At 33.6% G+C, this 15,896-nt stretch overlaps 1 protein-coding gene across 12 annotated transcripts in view; it reads left to right on the top strand.

Moving 5' to 3' along the window:
* EPHA5 (EPH receptor A5) overlaps positions 1 to 15,896 on the top strand; it is a 314,401-nt gene that overhangs the window by 263,397 nt on the left and 35,108 nt on the right. For all 12 annotated transcript variants that reach the window (XM_074344128.1, XM_074344124.1, XM_074344129.1 and 9 more), the window contains 3 exons: positions 6,848 to 6,915; positions 8,370 to 8,495; positions 9,189 to 9,374. In XM_074344128.1, coding sequence (XP_074200229.1) covers positions 6,848 to 6,915; positions 8,370 to 8,495; positions 9,189 to 9,374 — 380 coding nt within the window. The remainder of the gene's footprint in view (positions 1 to 6,847; positions 6,916 to 8,369; positions 8,496 to 9,188; positions 9,375 to 15,896) is intronic.

Below are 15,896 nucleotides of genomic sequence, written 5' to 3'. Positions count from 1 at the left end.
TTCCTTGAAAGACCACTTGTGAATATGTGTGAATAGTTTTGACCTTAATATAATGCAATGCAGATACATTAAAATTGACCGTTGTAAATATACTGGCTTTTAGAAGTATCTTAATATACCTTGTAGAAATCTCAGGGTCTGAAAAACATAATTGCAAAACCATTTATCTAGATCATTGGCTCTGCAATTCAACTATATTAAATCTTCTGCAAGGCAGTGCATCTCTGAGCTTTACCCTCGTGGTTCCCACCAGGAAGCCATGCTCCATTGTTTTTCAAATGCCTGGTGTGCCTTTTATGAGATGAATTTGGTAATTACATGTTGCCATCTTTGATTTCATATTATTTTTTATCACTCTAGTTGCCTACTTTGTTGTGAAATCTGTGCACATATGCATAATATTAATTTTTAAAATTTTCTTCCTGCTTTGACTGAAATCTCCCCATTGATGGAAGATATTTCTGTAAAATTTTGGAATGAAACTCGATGCCTAGATTTTAGGCACCCTATCCCCAAGACTGCCTACATTTTCAGCAGATATATTTTTTTTTTATCAGTGATCTTTGACTTTATACCATTTCAAATGGCTTGGGACTCTAATCATTGTTTCATTCCTTCCACCTTCCCCCAATCTATTTTCACAAGCATCCAGTGTTGAATTGATTGTCTTCAATGTAAATAAGATTTTAATGTGTGCAATTTCTAAAACAACATTATTATTTACCCCTTGATATTCACTTGTGTTTATGCTGAGAGCAATCAATATGTATTTACAACATAATGTTTATTACATGTTCTTCCGAAACATCCCATAGTTCCAAAGTAGCTTTTTCTTGCATTTCTTACAAACATATGTCAGACTGTTTTCTTTGTTCATTAGTTTTCAAGCTTTCCAGTGTTTTCATATCACTTACTACTTCTTCTTAGGGGTTCAAGCATCCATGGAAATAGAGTTTACTTTTATGAAATAGAGATATTATTAAATTCTTACTTTGGTCACTTATCTACTCTATGATTTTTAGGAAGTCAACCTCTTTTTTTTTAGAAATTATTATATTTTATTTTTAAAAATATTTTTAATTAGAAACATAAAGGATAAGCTAACTTCTCTCATAATTCAGAAAATAGAATAAAAACAAAGCAAAACATATTTCTCTGACCAAAAGGATTATGAATTACATTGAAACATTAACTATTACCTCAATTTTTCAATGAACTATTTTTCTTTGTCTTAATTAGCTGAAAACTTCTTGAAATTTGAAGTAAGCAAGGTTTTATTTTTACATACATTTAACAGATTATTTCATTTATCTTCAGCAGGTTTCTGCCAGGGAGGTATATGGAAGTACTATTCCATTTTATAAATTTAGGGAAAAGACAGAATAAAATCATCCCTTATAATTCTAGACCCCCATTTAAAGTGCTTGTGGCAGGCGGATGTGAGGTTTGCCTGCAATATAGAGTGAGAATATATTAAATTCCAATTTAAAGCTTGTTATGTAAAATATAACTATGAACTACTCTAAAATCTCATTTAGTAATACCTGTAGAACCTCAGACCATAGGAGATATTAAGTGGGACTACTATAATTGAGAAATCTAATGGTCACATCCATGAAATAGTTTAAAAACGAGTAAGAAGTTTCCTACTCTAGCATTAGAACAAAACTTGTTGAAAACAGGGAGATAACGATTCTCACATATCATATCTGATGAAACGCATTTTTATATCAAAATTCTAAGGTAATTAAAATTTAACTCAATAATGAAAAATCTGTAATTCATCTTTGAGTTTTTTGAAGTATTTCCAAGTATTTGTGTCTTCCCTTTATGGTTAAGTCTAAAAGGATTTGAAGAGTTTATCTATGAAAAATCTACAAATTCATTTGCACTACACTGTGTTGGAAGTGTTCTTTTCTATTCTTTCTTTGTCTTTTAGAATATGGAAATAAAAAATGATATATAAGGCATAAAATAAGAAATGTTAGCTTCTCACATTGCCATCAATCATAGGGTGGTTAGTGTCCTTGGCAGAATGTGAGACGGGACCATAGCAAGCTCTGCCCTCACTTTATGTGGTGTTACCATCACTCCATTCCCAGATCCAAGGCAAGCATGTTTTTCAAACTGAGTACATTTTCTTCAAGAAGTATACTTGAGAATTTTCAATAAACAATACTAAATCAGTCACATTGTTCTGTGTAACTTACATCTATCAATAAGGAATCAAAATTCAGTACCCCAGTATACAGATGCTAGCAAGACAGCCTATATATCCAAAGTCCTATTTTACTGCATTTGCACCCACATTGTTATTGAAGAATGTGGTCCTGTAAAATAAAATGTAATATTTTTCCAGTATTTATTAGCTATATTAATAAGCTAATGTTCATATGCTTCCCTATTTTTATGAGGCTGAGTTAGCTGAGCTTTTATTAAAACTACTTTTGTTCAGTTTGAGAGAACCTTGAAGTGAAAAAGTCAAACTATTTCCCCCCAAAATTGTAACATTCTTTTCAAGATTCCAGCAAATAAAATTGCTAAATACAGCATTATGCGGTAGTAGAGGTCATTATTATGTCAGAACAAGGGAGTTCATGGGTGGAGAAATGTGTTTTTAAAAGAGGCTAAAATTACAAGGAGCCTTTCTTTTCCATAAGCAAAACACATCGACTCTCATGTTTGCTGCAGCGTTTCCTTTTGAATATTTTTGCTTTAAAATATAGGTAAAGCATTTCTTAATTCATCTGGAAAACGGAGGAGCTGTATAGGGTGTGTCCATTTCTGAGCCAGGTATTGCATATGCTCACTCTTTCAAAAACATCACAACGCAAAGTCTTTCCTTCTTTGACCATTGCACCTCTCCCCACCTTATTTAGAACTAAGAGGGGAAAGTGTTGATTCAGTGTTTATTTCTGTAGGCTAAAGCAATAGAAAAACCAGATTCTGTGGAGACTATTGCAGATCAAGGATCTACAATCTCCTCTGGCTTCCATTCACTCGTCTTTCCTCATTGGCCATAACGGTGCCATTTAGTATATTTCTGATTCTGTGCTTCACTTGGTACTGTGGAAGGTTTGACACTCATACCTCTAACTTATTATCAAATCCTTAATTTATATCCAAGAACTAAATTACTCATTGCACATCCATTCATTCATAAAGATTACTGTTTACTATTTCTTGTATTATGGAAATTTTAAATATCCAAATTTAGATGTTATGGCTTGGACCAAGTTTTTAAAATCAGCATTAATATTAGCAAGGTTATGTTACACAAATCCTTAGGATGGAAATGAGAGAAAATAGATTGATTTCTAAATTTCCCATGAAATCGCTTATATATTATATAGGAAGCATCACTATTGTACCTTTTAATAACTATCATTCATGAATATGAATTATGCCTACATTTAATATGACTTCTCATACCTACCTCGACTACTAAAAAAATAAAATAACGCTGTTTTCTGGAATGACTAGAAGATGATTCCTCTAATTACAGTACAGATATTTTTAGTACAATGATATCAAAACTCATTAAAATTATGATATGAAGCAAAATGAAGAAGCTGGGTTCTTTTTGTTCAGAAAGAAATCAGTTCCAGAAGATGGGAGTCTTAATTTCTGTACAAAATGGCATATTTAATGAGTGTGTCTGATGGGTTAAAATTATGCAACTGGACAAGGTACAGAAGATGGTACTGAATGAACAGGCTTCCTGCAATGCTTTGTTAGCGAGGCTGAACCACCGCTGGAGTGCCAGTCTCTGCCAGCTGTAATTTTACCTGCTGTATCTTGTTAAGGCTTGTTTTAATGATGCTTGGGGGGCTTCCAGAACTTAATTTTAGATGTTAATATGACATGCAGCCGTATATGTTATAGAACTCTAGAGATGCCCGTAGTCAAAAATAACTCCTTTCTATTGCCCTCCTGACTCTCACCGTGGGTATTAAAATGTTAATCGCTCCTCACCAAGGTGTTCCCAAATCATTTTTTAGATGAGAACCAAAGTTTATTTCCATTTTCATATGAGGAATTTGCATGCAATTTAAATATCCATGAGGCTTATTTAATGATAAAGACTGAGGATAAAAGTTGGAAAGCTTAATTTTTTTTTGAAGGTAGGAGAGTTGAAGGTGGAATGGATGTTTGTTTTCTAATGTAAACTGCAAGAACGTGTATACTTTTTATGTCTCTTTAGAATTCCTCTAACAAAATTTTTCGTCAGTATTATTTAAATAACATCAGTCTCAGGATGATTTCACACAATTGTATTTAGAACATTGGTTTAAAAAATATCAATAACTTTTCTCTAGAGGCACATACATTAAAGATTGAAAGAATAATGTAACACCTGAAAAAATATGAGCAATGTATTAAAATAACTTAAGTGTCAGCTTGAATAGGCCAACTATTATTTCAGTATAATTTTATGAATTTGTTTTTTCTTTCCATTTCACTGTGGTGAGGTGATTCAAGATGTCTTAAGGGCTCTTAAATGACAAATGCATGTATGTGTTATGAATAAAATTTGAAAAGCCACCAGATCCCCATTGTGTAATTTCCTCACCACAAAACACTGTATGTATTAAGTATATTACTTCAAGTTCACTCAAGTTTTACTAGTTGTACTTTACTAATAAATTGCCAGTTCTTTAACATGATAAAATTAAGATAATGATACATTTTTTTAATTGTACAAGGGAAAGTTATGTTATCTGTTTTGTATTATATATGTAATTATACAGTAGGAAAGATAGAGAATAAAATAAGTTTCATTTTTATATCAAAATATACACATAGTTAAGAAACATTCTACAATATTAAACCAAGGAGCAGTCCTCAGGCGCATGTCAACTGGCCGTTTCATTTACAACATATAGTAGTATATAGTCTATCTGACAGTTTGGCTGTATTTTCTTTATGCAGAAATAGATGGAATTTTGTTTTTAAGAAACTCAATTTTGTTATAAGAGTTTGTGAAGAATAAATTCACTTCCTTAGAGTTTCACTATAAATTTAAATATTTTTATTTTAGTGTTGTGGTAATGTTATACAGTTAATCATGTGCTTTAGTATTCATCGGTGTATTCCACCTCGAAACACTTGTCATTGTGTAGACTCAATCAAAATATCATTCACTCATTCATTTATTCATTCATCAATGTGACAAATATTTTTGGTGCCAACCCTGAGGCAGGCGCTAGGTCACTTCAGAAATTTATAGATGAATGCTAATTGCTGCCATTCAGGAAACTGGCAATAATAGTAAGAGAGCCAAAAGGCATTCTCAAATGACTATGTTGCTTTGTAGAATGAGAATCACTCCACGAGAGGGATACAGAAAGCTACTGGGTCCAAAGAGGGGAAGATTGCATTAAGCTAGGGTATTAGGGGAAAAAAAAGTGAAGAAAGCAAAAATTGAGCTGGACTTTGATCATTGGAAATTTTTAGGAAGAGCATCCTAGGTCAGGAACCAGTGTATGTGAAGGTATGGAAGCACAGAGAGCTGCCTTAGAGATGATGTAGAAAATGTGCATTAGGGCCACATTTAGGAAACTTTACCTTCTAATTTTATTGAAGATTTTGCAGGAAAGTGCTAACACTATAAAAATACCTAATTTATGGTAATTTGGCAACAGCCACATCTAGTAGAATTTAGGAAAGCAGTTACAGAATGCAGAGGCATCGTTTGAGGCACTGATAGTAATCCAAATGAAAAATAGCGAAGTCTTAATTGAAAATGTAGAGCCAATGAAATGAAAGAGATGGATCAAAAGACATTTATGTTATATAATGCTTGTGCTTTGGCAACTAATTTGTTGTGAGGTACACAAGAGTAGGCTTTGATCTTAAGGTACCAAAGCCACGGAAGTGTTATTAACGGAGAAGAAGGCAGCAGATCAAGATTGAAAGTAAAAAGGAAGATACTGTTTTCTTTTTCAGATCTATTGAGTCTGAATGCCAGTGAATATCCCTATAAAGTAAATCTATTAAGAATAAGAATATAACTCTCAAAAGAATTAAACCAAGAGGACAGAGGTATTAATTAAATTGATAGAAATGGACATATTGACAGGAGAGAACCAGAGAAGTTGGTACAGAGGACCTATAAAAACATTCACAGAAATGAAAAGAGTAGTAAGAAGCATCAGAAAGTAGTTACGGACTTCAGTCCCTCGTGAATGATTAAAAATCAAGAAGTCACTGGATTTAGCAATGAGTATGTCATCAGTGAATATTAGAGGGGCAGATGTTTATAAATCATTAAGAGCAGGTAAAAAGGACTTGCACATTAGGAAGTAGTTGAAGAAGACAGGAGAGATGAAGATTTGGAGAGTGGAGCAAGAGGGTGGCAGGTCTTGGTGAACTTGATAGTGATCTCTGAGCGGATGTGAGTGGGAAACAGCCAGTGGAGAAACTAAAGACTCCAAAACAAGAGAAGGAAAATAAAATGAAATGATAGCGTGACGGGCTGAAAGGAGTAGACTATTGAATCAGGGACCTAATTGGGACAGTTCATCCTGAAAAAAGGCAGGGGCCTCTGAGGTGACAAAAAAAAAAGACCAAGAGGAAGGGAACAGAGTAATGTCTGTGTGGTCTATGGGGAAGAAAAGTTTAAAAATAGGGTTGGATAGCTGCAGACTTCTCAGTGAAATCTGGGCAAGAGTGAGGGATACTGGCTGAAGAAATAGAATTCATCCAAAAGAGTACTGGTGTTATTTCATCCAACTGGTGTGAAAATCACTTAAGTTTGCCATCATTTCAGTTGTGTTACGTGCTTCTGGGCTCCATGTGCTTCACCGCTTGGAGCTGTGGCTAATTGTAGCTTACTCTGTTCCAGGCGGTGTGGTTACAGCAAAGCAAAACAAGATCCAGAAGAGGAAAAGATGCATTTTCATAATGGGCACAGTAAGCAAACTGTAAAAAATCAAACTAAAACCAAGTAGGGGATACTTTATTGTTGTTTTGGCTCCTTTTCAGACAAGAAATTTACAATAACTGACCGAAAATATTGTGTTCAAAAATATGTTTTGTTATATTTCTCTAAAGCACATGGGCTTGGGGCATTGCCGACTGACCCTAGGCAACGATTGGATGGTTTGTTCACTTCTTTAAAGCATACTTTCATTATAATCATTAAAATAAAACCTTTTTGCTTAATATAAAAAGCTATAATATTGCAAACCAAATTTCCAGACCAGTTCTAATTCTTAACAACAGTCAGTAGAAATATATCATTAAATAATACCACCAGATTAAATGAATCAATTGTTTCTTCTTTTTCTAGCATTTGGCAGAAATTTCCCTGAGCAGATCCTGTAGCAGCAACCTTGGTTCAAATGACTTGAAAAAAAACTACACTTTTAAGAAATGCAGAATATCAATTTTAATAATGAGCTTTAAAAACTAGCTTAAATGGGTTCTAATTAATGGTATTTCAACATGTTCATTTTTTCATAAATAGTATGGTGTGAGTTGATTTGCCAAGTAAATGACAGAAAGAGGTTTTTTTTTTTTGTCACTTTGCCATGACCATGAAAGTCAAAATCATTAAACCTATAATTCATGTGGCAGTGAATTTTTTAGTTCATTTTCATAGCCCTATCTTATTTAATGTTATTTATCCTCAAAAAACACTGTGAGGGTAATATCAGTTGCCATTAAAATGTGATGAAACTGAAGCTCATAGAACCTTAGAGTCTTGTATAAGGCCCTGCAGCAACAGGAAGAGAGAACTTTTCTTTTCCTTTCGAGTTCTATGTCAGTCTTACAGGAACAAAGCACCAGAAAAGTTACTTTAAATTATTTTTTGTAAGGGTTATAGGATATAGCTCAGTGGTGGAATGCATGCTTAGCATGCACGAGGTCCTGGGTTCAATCCCCAGTATGTCCATTAAATAAATAAATAAACGTAATTACCTACCCTTCCAAAAAACCAAACAAAGATTAAAAAGACTATTTTTTGTAAAACCTAAATTAATCATCTGTGATATTTTAAGTAAAACATGGGAAACAAACCAGCAACTATATGAACGAATATCATTTCATTGCCCAGTTTAATAAACAAAAGTGTCTTAGTTTGTCTGAGACTGACTCCTTGAACATTATTGTTGAAAGATGTATTTACTCAAATATGTCGGCCCATATGCACTTCTTGTGCATGCCAACAATCCAGATTTCTAACATTATAAAAGTGAGATAGCTGGACAAATGACTCCTGTAACTCAGAAGAGGGTCTGTCTTTGCAGCTCTACCACTTCTAGGAATTAGGGATTTAGGCCACAGTTGCGCATTAATAAACGTTTATAATTTCACTCATCCATCACAAGCACTTCTATTTTAATGCCCATTTACTTTTACAGTTAAACTGCCAGGAGTAAGAACTTATATTGATCCACATACCTATGAGGATCCCAACCAAGCTGTTCATGAATTTGCCAAGGAGATAGAAGCTTCATGCATCACCATTGAAAGAGTCATTGGAGCAGGTAGGACAGTGTGTTGAACTCTGACTTTTAACCTGAGTTTAGATTATAGAACATAATGTGTCAGTGTCCTAACCTAATGCAGAATATTTTTAATCTTTTGTAACTGACTTGCTTTCAAAGTGTTATATAATTGATCATATTTTAATGCTACCTTCTGTGTAGCTCATACTTAAACCAGCAAATGTCTGGTTTATGAAGTAATAAACCAAAAAAAAATGTATATTCAAACATAGTGTTTCACATCTATTGTTTATTATATTTCATATATATGTTTATAATTTGTATTGCCCAAAAGTATTTACGAAATTCAAGCTCCCAGTTCTATTTATGAATCATCTCTTCCCCTTAAGACTGTTTTCTTTTTGTACTTTTTTTTTCTCTTCTCAATGTCACTGCTAGAGTAGAAAGAAAAGGAAGAAAGTGATTTTCAGTTGCTTTTAATTTCTTTCTGATGTTTCCGTTAAGATTTCCGTAGGTGACATGGATGAAACTAATAACCCTCAACGTGTTTTATGATCACCTGTAGATGATTTTTCCCAATGCACCATTAATTTCTACTAACACTGATAAGAAAGTTTGGACCCCCCTTTAACTCTGTTTTGTCTAAACCTTAGTGTTCTAAGAGAACTTCAGAGTGTTATTAGAATAAAGGTTTGTGATGAGTTTATGTGTTTTTAACATCTTTATCACAAGGTGAATTTGGTGAAGTTTGCAGTGGACGTTTGAAACTTCCAGGAAAAAGAGAATTACCTGTGGCGATTAAAACTCTTAAAGTAGGCTATACTGAAAAGCAACGCAGAGATTTCCTGGGTGAAGCAAGTATCATGGGGCAGTTTGACCATCCTAACATCATTCACTTAGAAGGTGTTGTGACCAAAAGTAAGTACAATGGCTAATTATGCATGTGTGTGTGATCATAAATACCTGAATTTCTTCTATTAGGTTATTATTAATTTCATGATGAATATAGAGAGAGAAAACTGGCCATAATAATTCCATTAATGATTTCTCTAATATTAATAATAATTTTCCTGTGTTTTAGCAGACTCTTGTCGAAGCTGATCTTCAATGAACCTGAATTTCTATTTATTTTTTTTAAACCTTTGTGTTAAATCACTTACTGTGAATTCAGCACCAGAGAAAGTGTACCCAGATAAAAGAAACAGTAAAAGTATCCTTTTTTTTTTTTTCTCCTGGCTCTTTCACTTTTTATCCTAATGAAATATTAACTTCAAAGTTGTGATTGAGGCATTGAAGTTTAATGTTTAATAGGATTACTGCCACCGTAGGTGCCCGCCACCTTTTAAGCCATTCTTTACAGCCAGATGTATTTCTTTTATTCACCTTTTTCATTGAGATATTTCAATAGTTCTAGGGAAAGTGACAGCCTCAGAAGATGGGGAAAGTTCCTTGAGACTAGTTATTTTGTTAAGCAAATCCTATTTTTACTCAGAAATATCTAGAATTTCACACCTCTTTTAAATTCTTGTTAGTGTCTTGTAAATGCGGTTATGCGTTGAGCTTGCCAGTATAAGGATTTCAAATAATTTTTCAGTCATCCTATAAGGTAGTTATGAGACACATAACTGAGACTTTTATTTTCTTTTAATCCGTTTTTTTCTTGGCCATTCCTATGTGTTCTGGTCCCTTCCTTTATCCCTCATATCTTACACACTACTTTGTAAAACCATCTGAAACATTTGGTAAGGAACACTGTTTACTTTCTTTCAAGCATTGGTTCAGATTCCATTTGCTATTAATCAAGTTTTAAATTATATATGCCAAATATGTGTAGGAGCAATGTAATATTCAATAACTGTTCTCAACCTACTAAGTAATTTCAGTTCATTGGCTATCCATTTATGCCCTTCTGATTTTAAATATGGAAAACTAAACACAAACAACAGCAACAATAAAAACACAACCTTTTCTACAATAAAAAGGAGCAAAAGAAACAAACAAAAAAATTTACCTGGTTTATTACCACTTAATTCCAAAATCATGATTCATTCGCAGTAGGTCACAGATGAGAACACAGAGCCTCTCACAAGTCCTAGAAAAGATAGTGGCTAAACATATCATGTTGATGATTGGCAGAACTTCTGAATCAGCCTCTATTGCTGGGAGATTGTTTTTCTCCATGTCTCAAAGAGATACACGTCTCCAGCAAGAATGCCCATAGAGGAAGGTAACATAGGAATAAAATTACTTGCAGTCATGTGGGTTTCTTTAAAACTTAAATATGCTTCTTTCCCCTAGCTGAGTACATGCCCACGCATTATTTCCTCCTTGAAGGCTACCTGAAGACAGGATTGTTGGAGCAAAAAGGGCATTCTGAGGTCTAATCAGAACAAATAAGTTCCTAAAAAATGATGGAAGCCAGGGACATAAGGCAGATGAGGGACAAAGAAAAAATATGTATTTTTGAAGGAATAAAATAAATTAAAATATTTTGCAAAAATCATGCCCTATGATGAATGAGGCAGAATATTCTAAATAAGATGATGTGAGGGGGATGATTACAGGTAAAATAAAATGAAATCAGAATTTTTTAAAAAGAATTTAAAAAAAGAAATCAAAATTTGAACATGACTATAATCCATCTGAGGGGAAGGACCTTGAAAGGACATCAGTGGTAGTACATGGGGCTGGATACTGTAGAAACAAGAATTACAACAACAGCGGTGGAGTGAAATGATTTCCTATGTGGGCAGGGTAGTATCTACTAGAAAGCATAGTTCTTCACGATAGTCATAGTAATAGAAGTATGTAAAATATTTTGATAAATTTCATGTCTTCATTTAATCCTTAATATGACTTCTAAATTTAACTTCTTCAAATAAACTCTGACCATGACTTCCTATGACCCAGGGTATATGTAAAACCCCATATGCAGCCAGTCTACCCTGTAATGAGTTAAGCTATAATGTGTAGAACAGCGCCAGATCACTGTTACTATCACAGAAGACAGTCCCTACAGAATAGTCAGAAAAGTGGGCTATGGATCTAGCCACGGATTTTTATTTTGCTTCTGCAATACACTACTATGTGACTGTGTAAGTTAGTTATACATTCAAACCCTTACTTTCCTCATCAATGACGTGGGGTAAGAATACTTCATAGTGATGTGAAGGTGATATGAATTAACACAGGTCGAGTTTAGGATGAGCATGACACAGAGTAGCTACTTAATAAATGCATGATTATTTCTTTTCCATGTCTCTCTCTTCCAGTGCTCTGAACTCCTCCATAGCCATTTCATTCCTAATCTATTTTAATTGATATTGTGCCCTGCCTACGTTGCCTCTTTCTTTGAAATTTCAATCTTTGTACTCACTACTTTTTCGTTTCCTTCGGAACCCTATTCAAATTTCATCACCTCCACGAAACAATCCACCATCACTTAACCCTGAAATAATCACTCCTTCTTGTGAACACTGTGGCTGTATAAGGATTTTTGCAACTGCCTGTAATGTTCCTTCATTTGTCCAAAATTTTTATTCAACCCTTTCATTTAATTTTGTCTCCTTTGAATGTATTTTTTAGCTCCCTAGCCAAAATAGTCTGCTCCTGAAGAAACAGATAATGTCCTAAATATTTATGCAAACCCATTACACCTAAACCTAAACCAATCCATGGTCACTTTAGTTAAACACTTTGAGCCTCAGTGTCACACAAAAAGAAAAAAAATCATATGTACCTTATAAAATTTTTATGCAGACTAAATAAAGATGTATTTGTGAACAAAACTGCAGGTAATTAGAGCAGTGAATAAGTATTTATTTTAATCTGTTTAAGTGAATGCATCAGATATTAGTAGACAAGACTGCCAAATTATTAGAACTAATATTCACCTACTTTTTTAGACCCCTAATTTATTACAAAACTTGTTTTATGTGCATGGGTTCTGACTGAGGCAGCATAAGACAACTGAACTTCTCATCGTAAGACAACTAAATTTGGCATATACCATGTTATATGCACTTGAAATCTTTATTTTTAGAAGCAAATGTCATTAGCAACAAATGATCATATTTAAATTCTGTAAAGTATAATCTAAAAACCAGTCCTGTGATTGGAAATACAGATTTAAAATTTCCAATCTCCTAATCACATATGCTGTTTGATGTTGCTCCATGAAGCTACCCATACATGTAAAGCAAAATGTAAATATTTAAAATATTTCTTTGTCTTATTTTTTTGTTCCAGGTGACTTGAAACTGTATTTCCCCTTAATAAATGAAGCTCTTGCTGTTCAACCTAGGAAGTCTTCAACTTGTTTTTAATTTACCATGTTGCAACTCACTTTATTTGTGTCCTTAATTTCATGCTCTCTGATCTGATGCTAATTTATTCAACAATTATTCTCAACCTGCAGCACACAGATAATGAGACATAAGTGCAACTAAATCTTGTGATTTTTTTCTGATTGAAGCTAAGGTGGGGAGTTTGAAGTAGCACTCCTATGGGCAGTGTCATGATGAACCGTTCTCTTTCCTGTGTCACTCGCCCTACATGCCCAAAACATGGGCCCTCATTCAGATTCCTTCTGTGATTTGCTGTTAAACGGGACACATCATAAATAGGTATATATTCTAGAGAGGCCTTGTGACAAATGATGTAAAAGACCCACAGGTCCTGGCTTCATTGACTCATTCGCCATGCAAGATGCTTTAATGTCACATACACAGTGCCAGCTTTAACTATTTAAATAGATTCAGGAATAAAATTTAAAAGGGGGGAAAATTATTATTTTCCCACTGCAGCATCCTTAGTTCTTTAAGATTTATTTTTTTCCCACCCATGGAAATATTATCAAAATTGACTGAAGGAATATTTCTATGGAGTCTTAAAATTATTTGTAGTTATATTGCTTAATCTAGGATCATGTACAAAGAAACTTAGTTCTCCTGTAAAATTAATAAATTTAAACAAAATATTAGAGAAAAATTAAAAGAATATCTCCCTATTTTTCTATGTCTGAGGAGATAACACATTCAATGATAACTGATTATTTAAATTGTCAGACAACTCTGACTTCTTATGTAAACTTGTGATTATCTTTCAACTATTGTATTTCATCCTATCTTACAAAGTCAAATTTTATTTTACAGGCTCTTATTATATATTACCCGGGGCTAATCCAACAATCCTCAAACTAGTCCACGCATTTTGGTATTTTCCCACATTAGTCCATTCCATACATTTTACTCAATCACTCTTCTTTCCTGTCTCATCATCAAACAAACAAACAAATCAAGCAAAATACATACACTTTGATACTTTACCTGATACAATTTGGCCATATCTCCATATTACACTATTTCCTTTCCAGAAAGCTCTACCTAGTTCTTATGCTGTCCCTTGGAGATACTTCATTCAGCCCTAGAATGTCCTCCCCACTTTCCTCAGCTCCATTTGACCTTCAAGTTTAATTCACATGTGACCTTGTCCATGAGATCAGTGTCATTTATCTGCATTTTTCCTCTGTCCTCAGTGTCTGCCTGGCATAGAGTAGACCGCTCAGTAATGTTGAATAGCTGAGTCAAAGAAAGGGTCCCAATTATACATTAGAATACAAACTTCAAAGAGCAGAGGTTTCTGTTTTGTTTTGCTCACCTGTGTGTTTCTAGTTCAGTACTCGGCATGTGTAGCGTTTCATGTATTTGTTGAATGAATGAATTCTCAGCCAGAGACAACGTTATAAACTCTAGTGACATTTCTCTGCACTTTGTCATGTGGTCCATTGTATCACAGTTATCTCTCTACATGGTTTATCATCCTTACTACATGATGAGCTTCTTAAAATGGATATTTGTTCATAGCACCCCTAGTGTCTATCACAGCGCCAGACACATTAGGTAATTAAAAAAGAATTTTTTTTAAGATATGAATGATACTTTTTTTCTCTTTATGGCTTACTTCACTTAGAATGACAATCTCCAGGTCCATCTGTATTGCTGCAAATGGCATTATTTTACTCTTTTTTATGGCTGAGTAGTATTCCATGTGGAATCTTAAAAATAAAAAGACAAATGAACTTATTTACAAAACAGAAACAGACTCAGACATAGAAAACAAACTTATGGTTACCAGGGGGGAAAGGAGGTGGGAAGGGATAAATTGGGAGTTCAAGATTTGCAGAAACTTAACAATATATATAAAATAAATAAACAACAAGTTTATACTGTATAACACAGGGAACTGTATTCAATATCTTGTAGTAACCTATAATGAAAAAGACTATGAAAACAAATATATGTATGTATATGTATGACTGAACCATTATGCTGTATACCAGAAATTGACAAAGCATTGTGGACTGACTACACTTCAGTTAAAAAAACAAATAAATAAAAACAAAAAATAGCAATTTGGTTCAAGAAAAATAAAATAATTCTCAACATTGCAGTTAAAAGATATGAATGATATTAAATGAGTCAATGACTAAATTGCAGGGAAGGTAAACATTTAAACTGAGTTAGAGTGATATATAGCTTATATTTTAATTTAAACAACTTTATTCTATAAAACCATGGGTGAATTAGAAAAAAAATAAAATTCATATGAAAGAAATTGCATGAGGATCTTTTCACAGGATCTCGCATATAAATATAACAGTTATAACTACTACTACTCATTAAGATTACTTTAAGGATATACTAAGTCAATGCACTTTATGTATTATCTCCTTTAATCTGCACAATAATGCAATCCTGTAGACACTAGTATTTGTTCTTATTTTACTGGTGGGAAAAATGAACCTTAAAGAGGTTGAATACCTTATCCAATATCATAAAACTAGCACAGAATAATGCCAGATTTACAAAGTTCTGTATGATTCCAAAACCAAGTCTCTTAAGCAGTATAGATTACCAACCTCATATTGCACTATTCAGTATATACTTGACAAGAAACATTTATTTATTAAAAAGGTATTAATTGATCACCTAGTACATGTCTATCTGTATTAATCAATGGGATACAGTAGAGGTTAAACAAACTGAGTTCGTGCCTTTATGGAGCTTACCTTTGTGTTGGAGAGGCAGAAACTAATTGAACAAATATATTTACAATATATTAAATGAAAAAAAGTAAAGTCAAGTTAGGAGATTAAGGATTGCTTCCATTGAGGGTTGGTGGTTTCTATTTTATTTAGAGAAAGACCTCTCTGATAAGGCTTGAATAAAGTGAAGGTGTGGGCCTTACAGACATCTGGGGGCAGTGTGTTGTAGAAAGAAAGATCTGCAAGGCGCGAATAGAACTTACATAGAACGTTCAAGAAACAGCAAGAAGATCATTGTTGCTTCAATGGAATGAATGAGAGGAGTCTGGTGAGAGTTTAACTTGAAGCTGTAGTACAAGGTTAGGTACAGTGTGAACTCTCTGGTCCCTATGAAG

This window comes from Camelus bactrianus, chromosome 2 (assembly GCF_048773025.1).
Source record: "Camelus bactrianus isolate YW-2024 breed Bactrian camel chromosome 2, ASM4877302v1, whole genome shotgun sequence".
NCBI lineage: Eukaryota > Metazoa > Chordata > Mammalia > Artiodactyla > Camelidae > Camelus > Camelus bactrianus.
This window is presented reverse-complemented; position numbering and strand designations above follow the sequence as displayed.